The 11,366-nt window shown below is 43.7% G+C and overlaps 1 protein-coding gene across 2 annotated transcripts in view; it reads left to right on the top strand.

Annotated features, from left to right (window-relative positions):
* The window catches only part of tfcp2l1 (transcription factor CP2-like 1), a 50,385-nt gene that overhangs the window by 1,987 nt on the left and 37,032 nt on the right, over positions 1 to 11,366 (top strand). Inside the window, exon 2 of one of the 2 annotated variants that reach the window (XM_067987122.1) lies at positions 7,637 to 7,788. In XM_067987122.1, the coding sequence (XP_067843223.1) occupies positions 7,637 to 7,788 (152 nt within the window). Of the gene's footprint in view, positions 1 to 7,636; positions 7,789 to 11,366 lie in introns of those variants that run through there. The other variant, XM_067987124.1, reaches the window with a different exon arrangement.

Genomic DNA, 11,366 nt, shown 5'->3' with positions numbered 1-11,366 from the left:
TATGTTACATGTTTTAAAAATTTAATAGTATGCAGTATAAAAAATCCAAAAACGGGGGTTTCAGGGGCCAGGCCAATATTCAGGAAATCTCACGCAATGGAGACAAGAAATATACTAATTTGGGAAATTCAGTACATGCACACAAACTCAACCTGTGCTGATCCATAGCTGCCCTCGTATTTTAATCTGTTATACATGAACAATTGGTATAGTTTCATGCAGGCCCTTTGGTTCCTATTAAGTACAAAACTTCTATACCCTTAATAATCTTATAAACCTATTTTAGATCACCTGTAATAAACCCTCCTTTCCAGGCTGAACAGCTTCAGACCATTGGCACAGAGGATCAGCTCCAGGGTTTTTCTCTGCAATGCTTCCTGCACTGGAAAGTCTCCCCTTGTTTCTTGGGATTCAGAACTAGACACAGTATTCAAGATGCAGACTGACCAGAGTGCTATAGAGTTTGATCACTGCCTCTTCTGATTTACATTCTACTATGTTTTGGCTATGTGACTTTATACAGGAACATGTTACTATTCCAGTGAAGAGGATTTTAGTTTTGTGAATGAATAAGCTTTTGCATCACCTACATCTGACTAAAGTGACAATCTGTAGTAAAAGGTTAAAAATCAGTGGAGCCATAGAATGTGTTCATAATGGAAGGTATTTGGTGTAAGGATCTAATCTATTATCTATAGGATAATAGAACAAGGCTGGCAAACCAAACCACACCACAGAAATGTGACCTATTTCACAGTGAAAAGGGGGATTTGCCAACCTTGTTCCTTTCTTTATAGCTATCAATATACAACATTTGATGTGAAGTATAAAAATATATCACCAATGATAACACATCATAGTCAATGATATTGAGCTCGTCAGCCTCATGGCTTAGACTCACCGGCTCTTGCAATGGTTCCTACTGTGTGAAACACAGTGCCTTTAGGTTGGTTATCTATTATCCTAGACAGTAAATCAAGTCCTTACACCAAATACAAGACTAGACACTTTCATTTCTCTCAGATCTTACTACAATGTGTACACATTCTATGGTTCCACTGATTTTAACCTTTTACTACAGACGATCACTTTAGTAGGTGATGCAAAAACGTATTCATTCATAAAACTAAAAATCTCTTCAATGCTCAGATTGGAAACGAGAACTGATTTTAAACACTGCAATTTGTTGGAATAGTAAGACGTTCCTATACAAAGCTACATAGCCCAAACAGTAGAATGTAAATTAAAAGAGGCAGTGATCAGTCTTTATAGCACTCTGGTCAGTCTGCATCTTGAATACTCTGTCCAGTTATGAATGCCAAGAAACAAGGGAGACTTTCCAGTCCAGGAAGCATTGCAGAGAAAAACTCGAGCTAATCCTCGGTGTTACGGGTCTGAGGCTCTTTGGCCTGGAAAGGAGGGCTTATTAAGACGATCTAAGAGGTTTATGATTGCTAAGTATAGAAAAAGTTAACCCAGAATATTACATTAGACTGCGGGAGTAAAACTAGTGGACACAGTTTCAAACTAATAAAAGGTAAAATTAAGTATGAAAATCAGTAAATTCTTCCTCGCACAGAGTGACGGAGGCAATAACCCTGGAATTGTTTGAGAAATAATTGGATGCTTCATTTGGGGGGAGGGAATGTTAGGATTGTTCCGGATGGTTGAATTGAGATGGACCGAATGGCCTTCCGCGCCCATAATGATCTTGTGCAATATTTGCCTGTGCACGAAGAGCCAGGGGAAGGGTTCCAGTCTGTTACATGGCAATTTCGCTTTATCGGCTCGTTTAAGGCTCTCGTTTTAAAGGAGCACGTTTTCTGATTGGTCGATTTTTTTGATTGTCAAAAAGAAACATTTCCCGCGTGATTGAAGAGTGACATCGCCTTCCAAATATTAAACATTAACACCATACATTATCACAGTGAGCTGAGAGCAGAAACCCTGCAGTGCTCAGTATTAAGTGTTGCAGGTCCTGAGGATTTCACAGACTGTTCCTTTCAATTTGATCAACAGAAAACTAAACAAATCTAGATTTAGAGTTAAGACCAATTAATGCAACAGGATAGCAAGTAAAACAGGTTTCCTAAAGAGAGAGGTGAATCCCCCCGCCTGTCGCTGTGCCTCGCCGCCCTCTGATCACATTATCACGGGGCTGGGCTTTCACTAACCAGTGCGGACTGGATTTAACAATTCGCCCTCATTACATTCCTCTGAATTATTATTTAGCTTCTGACATCGCTTTCCAAATATTAAACAGTTTAATACCTTAATTATTATAACAATGGAGAAGAAATCCAGCCGCGCTCAATTTAAAAAGTGTTGCAGGACCGAGCATTTCCCAATCTCTCTCTTTCAATTTGTGGCCGGTTATTGATCATCAGAAAACGAAACAAGTCGAGTTTTAGGGTTAAAATGAGCAGAAGTTAAGTGCTTTACGGTACTGGGAAACTCATTGTGTATTGAGTAGCTGGAGATGGGCTGGGTGACTATCCCGCAGATATATTGTGTGTTGAAAAGGATAGAATTCCCCCCTCCTCCCTCAGATTGCTCGGGGCAGAGTCCCCCTCCTCCCTGCTCAGAATAGTACGGATGGCTCTGGCCCTCTGTATCTGCTCCTGCCACTGAATGAAGCTGCTCCACTGATAAAGAACGAGTGATGGTGGGACGTACATTCCCTCAGCCCCCACCCCCTTTCTCTGGTGTATTCTGCTTGTTGGCGACCACCTGTCCATTTTAGACCACTACTTATTATGCCAACTCCAAACTCGTGTAAGATTTTTTTTTAAAGAAAAAATAATTTATTTCGTTGTTGTTGGTTTGCTTGTGTTTGGCCTCGATTTCAAATGACCCCATAAGTGGACTCGACTCGCAGACGGTGCACCTGGTGAACGAGGCCCAGATGGACACTCGGGGCGATGGACTCGGTTTGGCCGTGGGCTTTGAGCCGGACCTATTACCAATTGAGTAAGAAATCTTGAGCTGCTGCTTTGAAGGAACGATTCTGGGGGTTTTACTTGTTGTTAATGTGTCTAATCACACCGAGTGAAAACGGTTTCATTAAAGTCTAAAGAAGTGGAAATCTTTCTTGAGTGAAATGAATTTAGGCAGCACCAGAATCCCATTAGAATTGGGTGTGGTGGGTTAATATCTACTTTGAGATTCCTGTTGGATTTTTTTGTGAGAAAACTTACTCCAACAGTGGTCGAGGTTATTTTATATACTACACAGCCTAATGCATAGCCTTTGGGAGTTTTCTTGGAAAAACTGATAAAGGAAAAATTGAAACAGGTTACTTAAATCCTTCAATTATTCATTAATTTCTAGTAGGTTCCAGTATAAACTTCTGGTCAGTCTGTGACGCAAGCTTCCCTTTTCAGAATTTAGTTTGGCCTGGAGGAGTGGATTGCCTGTTACAAAATGGTTGCACAACCCACCTTCAGGCTGGAGTCCAACTACTTGCACATTTTCATGATTCAACTCTTACTTGGAATGCATGCAGCATTTTACTGATGTCATTTTAATTCTTTATTCTCTGGTGGTGGTACTTATGCAGATGAAAAAAGACTTGCATTTCTATAGCGCCTTTCATGACTCCAGGATGTCCCAAAGCACTTTACAGCCAATTAAATACTTTTGAAGTGTAGTCTCTCTTGTAATGTAGGAAACACTGCAGCCAATTTGCACACAGCAAGCTCCCATAAATAGCAATAAGATAAATGACTAGATAATCTGTTTTTAGTGGGCCTGAAATTGTGCTGAGCAGTGAAACTAGAACATAAGAACTAGGAGCAGGAGTAGGCCATATGACCCCTCAAGCCTGCTCTGTCATTTAATAAGGTCATGGCTGATCTTCGACCTCAACTCCACTTTCCTGCCCTATTCCCGTATCCCTTGATTGTCTTGGAGTCCAAAAATCTATCGATCTCAGCCTTGAATATATTCAACGACTGAGCATCCACAGCTCTGGTGGGGAAGAGAATGCCAAAGATTCACCTCCCTCTGAGTGAAGCTATTGGACGGCAACTTGCTTCAATGGGGAGCTGGAAAAAGTGCATCATTCTCTGCCGGGCTTCTGTGAGGTGTGTGAGCGGGGAAAGGATCTCTCCCCTCTCTCTCTCCCCTCAATAATCAGCTTGAAGCATCCTTGACAAGCTGTGCAGAGTCAGAACCAGGAAGTGAAAGCTACAACAGTAAATTTAATGTAAAATCAGTTAGAGAAAGTGAAATATTGAATTAAAAGTCAGATAAGATTCAGACAATAATAAAAAATTTAATTACATTTTTTAATATAAATGTCCAACAACCATTAAAATCAGAAGTAATGAGACTTCACATTTTTAAGTTAATTTTCAGTGCCAGAAAGGTGGGTTGGCAGTAATTAAGACTTACCACGAATGTTAAAAGTTAGTTTAGACCTTAAAAAAAAACCAGTGTACCTTTTTTATGGAGAGATTAGTTTGTTTCCAGCTGGGCTGGAGAGTAAGTTCATGCTGGTCCCTTCATTCAGCCGATGAGCTGTCCTTCCCCTGCAGATTTCAAATGAGCAGGGCAAATGGTGGAGCGATTTCTCGATTGACTGCACATGTGTACTTGCTGGAACTTGCTCTTCCATTTGCCCTAAAATAACAGTGTGCCCTGTTAGCACCATCATTATTTTATGAGCAGTTTCTAGGCCGATATGTTGGTTGAGGGATAAATATTGGCCAGGACAACGGGTAGAACCCCGTTGCTCTTTTTCAAACAGTGCTATGGGATCTTTTACATCCACCTGAAAGGGCAGATGGGGCCTCGGTTTAACGTCTCATCTGAAAGACTGCACCTATGACAATGCAGCACTCCCTCAGTACTGCACTGGAGTATCAGCCTGGATTATGTGCTCAAGTCTCTGGAGTGGGATTTGAACACACAACTTTCTGACTCGGAGGCGAGAGTGCAATCAGCTGAGCCACACCTATCCCACATACTGATGAGTATGAGAAGATTGTAAATAATTATTTGCAATACTTGAAGTATGTTAGCTGCTCTTTCATTATGTTAAGGGGTTGCTCCTCAATTTTAGGCTACATTTTCAGTCCTACACTACTCCTCCTTCAGTCACCTGGTGTGCAAGAGGGGCGAGCAGATTGGATGAGTTCCTGGGCCTGGTTTAAAACTGCCATCCACAAGTCCAGAATGTGTAGGATCCATGGGGAGAAGTGTCTCCAACTGCTTGCCACTCTTCTGAGGCCTTGTGCACACCCAGGTGACCCTAGAAAGAGATCATGCAGTATCCACTGGTTTGCTTTAAGCCTTCCACTACCAGTGGAAACCACATGATATTGGTTGTATCATTAACCATGAGGATCAAATTTTAATTTAACACTCAAACAATTTTAGTTCAGATAATCTAAAATTGGTGATTAGTTTGGCAGCATAGTGTGACACTGGGCCAGCCCTAACGGTCTATTTGAAACAGTCATAATGCAAGATGTTTAAAAGTGAGTCATGGAACGAATTGTTGCAGTTTAGACTTATACTTGTGAGAAATATAATGACTGGTACTATGAACTAGATTGAGCACACACACAGATCCCTGAAGGTAGCAGGACAGGTCGATAAAATGGTTAAAAAGGCATACGGGATACTTTCCTTTTTATTAGCCGAGACATAGAATATAAGAGCAGGGAGGTTATGCTGGAACTGTATAAAACATTGGTTAGGCCACAGCTCGAGTGCTGCGTACAGTTTTGGTCACCACATTATAGGAAAGATGTGATTGCACTAGAGACGGTACGGAGGAGATTTACGAGGATGTTGCCAGGGCTGGAGAATTTTAGCTATGAGAAAAGATTGGATAGGCTGGGGTTGTTTTCTTTGGAACAAAGGATGGCTGAGGGGAGATTTAATTGAGGTGTATAAAATTATGACCGGGCTAGATAGAGTGGATAGGGAGGACCTATTTCCCTTAGCAGAGGGGTCAGTGACCAGGGGGCATAGATTTAAAGTAATTGGTCGAAGGATTAGAGGGGAGCTGAAGAGAATTTTTTTCACCCAGAGGGAGCTGGGGTTTGGAACTCACTGCCTGAATGGGTGGTAGAGGCAGAAACCCTCAATTCATTTAAAAAGTACTTGGATGTGCTGTAACCTACAGGGCTCCAGGCCAAGTGCTGGAAAGTGGGATTAAGCTGGATAGCTCTTTTTCAGCCGGCACGGACACAGTGGGCCGAATGGCAGCCTCCTGTGTCATATCTTTCTATGATTATTAACCTATGTCAGCTGCCAATCATATTTGTAAAAGACCTTTTGAAAGAACAAAACCATTTGATTCTCGGTAGACTCAAATTGTCTTCTGATTCCCCGCTTGTGCTTGTTTCTGTCTTTTGTCTCCTGGTTCACGTGCCTGGTACATAAGGAGTTACTTTTGGATCACCTGTGCTAAAGTCCTGAGCCAGAAAACACCAATTAAATTAATATTTTTATTTCCTGCTACGAAGAACTGCTCTTAAAACAAAAAATAAATAGAGACTTCAAGTGACTAAAGCTATTTTAATTAAAATCTCTATAGTAAACCAGATAACTCCCCTGTACAATAAATAAAATGACTCCACATGAAAGCTGGAATATGGGCTTTATGTCCTGAAATGTAAAATATAAACAATAAAGAGAAAAAGATGTTTTACTCCATTGGGGCAAATGAATTCACAATGACTCATCAGTTTGTACAATGCACTGACCGTGCAATAACCCACTAAATGCAGGTCAATCATTAAAAGCGTTTTATGTCACAGGATGTTGATATCCATTGTGAATGTCTTCATCTGTAACTGGAAGATGGTCTCAGCTGTCACCAGCACAAAAAGCAGGAAGTAGGTCATTTTTTAAAGCCCAAGTTCAACACTGCAATATAATATAGGGGCCAGATGACTGGTAACAGAAGAAGCATTGCTCGTCTAGTCTATGATGCCACCTGAATCTTTCATTTACTTTTTCGTAACTCTCCTGGGTTTCTGTAATTTGCTATTCAATGCTTCTGTGCAGCAAATACAATTATTTTGGCATTTTTGTCACCGTGTTTCAAATGTGTAACTGTTGTTTGGAAAACAGGTCTATGCCGGTGTTTATGCTCCACACGAGCCTCCTCCCACCTAACGTCATCTCACCCTATCAACATATTGAGAATCTAACAAATCTATGAGAGCGTGTTTTCTATATTTTGGTATTTTTCAGCTCTTCTGAAAGTATTTAGAATAGACATTTGTTATCGTTCTGAGATCCTGTGAAACATTATCCTGGGGATAGACAACATCTCAGCGGTGATAATAAATTATGGTTGATCTTAAGGGCACAAAGTAAAATGATGGTATTATTTTACAAGTGAAGGACGGCCTGAATTTGAGTATCATTAGTGAGGTATTCTACCTTTGGGTGTATGTAGCCCTTGGTAGAACCTTGCGCAGTCTTGAAATTAATTATGGGAATCAGCCCACTGTTACCAGCCACTCAATCACAGTGCAAAAGTGTGAATTGGTCTTTATTTTCAGCCTAGTAAAATTCTCCGTTGGCTTTTTGTTGACTACAATATGAAAAATGGTGTGTTGTGAGTTTAGGTAGATCTTTCTGTAGTTGCTGAATGCCTGTTGTTCCATTTCAGTGATGTCCTGACATTGCCAGTTTTTAAACACGAGGAGTCAAACCTCTCTCCAGGAAACGATGCCAAACTGCTCCCATTCCAGTATGTGCTCTGTGCAGCCACATCTCCTGCTGTCAAACTCCATGAAGAAACACTGACTTACCTCAACCAAGGTATCAAAATTGAGCATTTTGCCTCTTTTTCCCTCCTCTCCATTATTCCCTAATCTCTCCTGTCAAGTTGGCTTTATATTGCTATGCTGTTTCTTACAGGGGGCAGGAATGCTTAGCTCGCGGATATCTCCGTGATGCTATTGATGATATTCCTTGGTTGTACCCCTAAGCTATGTGTTTGACTGGGATAGGATCCAATCTGTTTTCCCTCCCTGTTCCAATGCAGAAATCTCAAGTGAATTTACTGGAGCATGTCGAATGCAGTGGGTAACGTGAGACTTGTCCGTTGATTAATGCGTACAATTTCTCGCTAAGGCTTGTGCTCCCATCAATGACTATAGTCAAATTCACGAAACATCTGTCCTAGTTAGTTCTCTCCATCTGGACTGTTTTGCCTTGATGTGTGATGGGGTTGGGTGGGGGGGAAGCCGCAAACTCCTTAATGGCTTAGTGGCCCAGTGTGGTAAAGAGCCATAAAATCCAGGAAGGGTTTCGTCCCTGTTTTATGGCCATTAGCTGATTTCATTTGACAGGCTAAAGTTGGTCTCAGTGCCTCTTGGATAGGCAGAGAGGAAAATCAGCTAAGGTTTCCAATCCGGATCACTATCCAGTGACCTAGTTTGGAAAGTGTGCAAGTGTGGACTTTAGCTTCAGATAAAATCTGGAATTAAAATACTAGTATCAGGTAGCCGTGAAACTACCGGATTGTAGTAAAAACCCATCTGGTTCACTAATGTCCTTTAGGGAAGGAAACCTGCCGTCCTTACCCAGTCTGGCCTATATGTTACTCCAGACCCACAGCAATGTGGTTGATTCTTAATTGCCCTCTGAAATGGCCCAGCAAGCCACTCAGTTGTAAAATCTTGCTACCGGACAGACCACCCGGCATTGGACCACTAGGCACCAGACACGACAACGGCAAACCAAGCCCAGTCGACCCTGCAAAGTCCTCCTCACTAACATCAGGGGATTTGTCCCAAAATTGGGAGAGCTGTCCCACAGACTAGTCAAGCAACAGCTCGACATAGCCATACTCACAGAATCATACCTTTCAGCCAACATCCCAGACTCTTCATCACCATCCCTGGGTATGTCCTGTCCCACCGGCAAGACAGACCGACCAGACGTGGTGGTACAGTGATAGACAGTCAGGAGGGAGTGGCCCTGGGAGTCCTCAACATTGACTCTGGACCCCATGAAATCTCATGGCATCAGGTCAAACATGGGCAAGGAAACCTCCTGCTGATTACCACCTACCGTCCTCCCTCAGCTGATGAATCTGTCCTTCTCCGTGTTGAACACCACTTGGAGGAAGCACTGAGGGTAGCAAGGGCACAAAATGTACTCTGGGTGGGGGAGTTCAATGTCCATCACCAAGAGTGGCTCGGTAGCACCACTACTGACCGAGCTGGCCGAGTCCTGAAGGACATAGCTGCTAGACTAGCCCTGCGGAAGGTGGTGAGCGAACCAACACGAGGGAAAAACTTACTTGACCTCGTCCTCACCTATCGCAAATGCATCTGTCCATGACAGTATTGGTAGGAGTGACCACCGCACAGTCCTCGTGGAGACGCAGTCCCGTCTTCGCAGTGAGGATACCATCCAACGTGTTGTGTGGTACCACCGCCGTGCTAAATGGGATAGATTCAGAACAGATCTAGCAGCTCAAAACTGGGCATCCATGAGGTGCTGTGGGACATCAGCAGCAGCATAGTTGTATTCCAGCACAATCTGTAACCTCATGGCCCGGCATATTACTCACTCTACCATTACCAACAAGCCAAGGGATCAACCCTGGTTCAATGAGGAGTGTAGAAGAGCATGCCAGGAACAGCACCAGGTATACCTAAAAATGAGGTGCCAACCTAGTGAAGCTACAACTCAGGACTACATGCATGCTAAACAGCGGAAGCAACATGCAATAGACAGAGCTAAGCAATTCCACAACCAACGGATCAGATCAAAGCTCTGCAGTCCTGCCACATCCAGTCGTGAACAATGGTGGACAATTAAACAACTAACAGGAGGAGGAGGCTCTGCAAACATCCCCATCCTCAATGATGGTGGAGTCCAGCATGTGAGTGCAAAAGACAAGGCTGAAGCGTTTGCAACCATCTTCAGCCAGAGGTGCCGAGTGGATGATCCATCTTGGCCTCCTTCCGATATCCCCACCATCACAGAAGCCAGTCTTCAGCCAATTTGATTCACTCCATGTGATATCAAGAAACGGCTGAGTGCACTGGATATAGCAAAGGCTATGGGCCCCGACAACATCTCGGCTGTAGTGCTGAAGACTTGTGCTCCAGAACTAGCCGCGCCTCTAGCCAAGTTGTTCTAGTACAGCTACAACACTGGCATCTACCCGATAATGTGGAAAATTGCCCAGGTATGTCCTGTCCACAAAAAGCAGGACAAATCCAATCCGGCCAATTACCGCCCCATCAGTCTACACTCAATCATCAGCAAAGTGATGGAAGATGTCGTCGATGGTGCTATCAAGCGGCACTTACTCACCAATAACCTGCTTACTGATGCTCAGTTTGGGTTCCGCCAGGACCACTCGGCTCCAGACCTCATTACAGCCTTGGTCCAAACATGGACAAAAGAGCTGAATTCCAGAGATGAGGTGAGAGTGACTGCCCTTGACATCAAGGCAGCATTTGACCGAGTATGGCACCAAGGAGCTCTTGTAAAATTGAAGTAATTGGAAATCAGAGGAAAACTCTGCAGTGGCTGGAGTCATACCTAGCACAAAGGAAGATGGTAGTGGTTGTTGGAGGCCAATCATCTCAGCCCCAGGACATTGCTGCAGGAGTTCCTCAGGGCAGTGTCCTAGGCCCAACCATCTTCAGCTGCTTCATCAATGACCTTCCCTCCATCATAAGGTCAGAAATGGGGAAGTTCGCTGATGATTGTACAGTGTTCAGTTCCATTCGCAACCCCTCAAATAATGAAGCAGTCCGAGCCTGCATGCAGCAAGACCTGGACAACATCCAGTCTTGGCCTGATAAGTGGCAAGTAACATTCGCACCAGATAAGTGCCAGGCAATGACCATCTCCAACAAGAGAGAGTCTAACCACCTCCCCTTGACATTCAACGGCATTACCATCGCTGAATCCCCTACCATTGCTGAATCCCCCACCATCAACATCCTGGGGGGGTCACCATTGACCAGAAACTTAACTGGACCAGCCATATAAATACTGTGGCTACACGAACAGGTCAGAGGCTGGGTATTCTGCGGCGAGTGGCTCACCTCCTGACTCCCCAAAGCCTTTCCACCATCTACAAGGCACAAGTCAGGAGTGTGATGGAATACTCTCCACTTGCCTGGATGAGTGCAGCTCTAACAACACTCAAGAAGGTCAACACCATCCAGGACAAAGCAACCCGCTTGATTGGCACCCCATCCACCACCCTAAACATTCACTCCCTTCACCACCGGCGTACTGTGGCTGCAGTGTGTACCATCCACAGGATGCACTGCAGCAACTCGCCAAGGCTTCTTCGACAGCACCTCCCAAACCCGCGACCTCTACCATCTAGATGGACAAGAGCATCAGGCACATGGGAACAG

Source organism: Heptranchias perlo, chromosome 7, assembly GCF_035084215.1.
Source record: "Heptranchias perlo isolate sHepPer1 chromosome 7, sHepPer1.hap1, whole genome shotgun sequence".
Classification (NCBI taxonomy): Eukaryota; Metazoa; Chordata; class Chondrichthyes; order Hexanchiformes; family Hexanchidae; genus Heptranchias; species Heptranchias perlo.
Note: the sequence above shows the minus strand (reverse complement) of the source record. Positions and strands in the feature narration are given on the sequence as shown.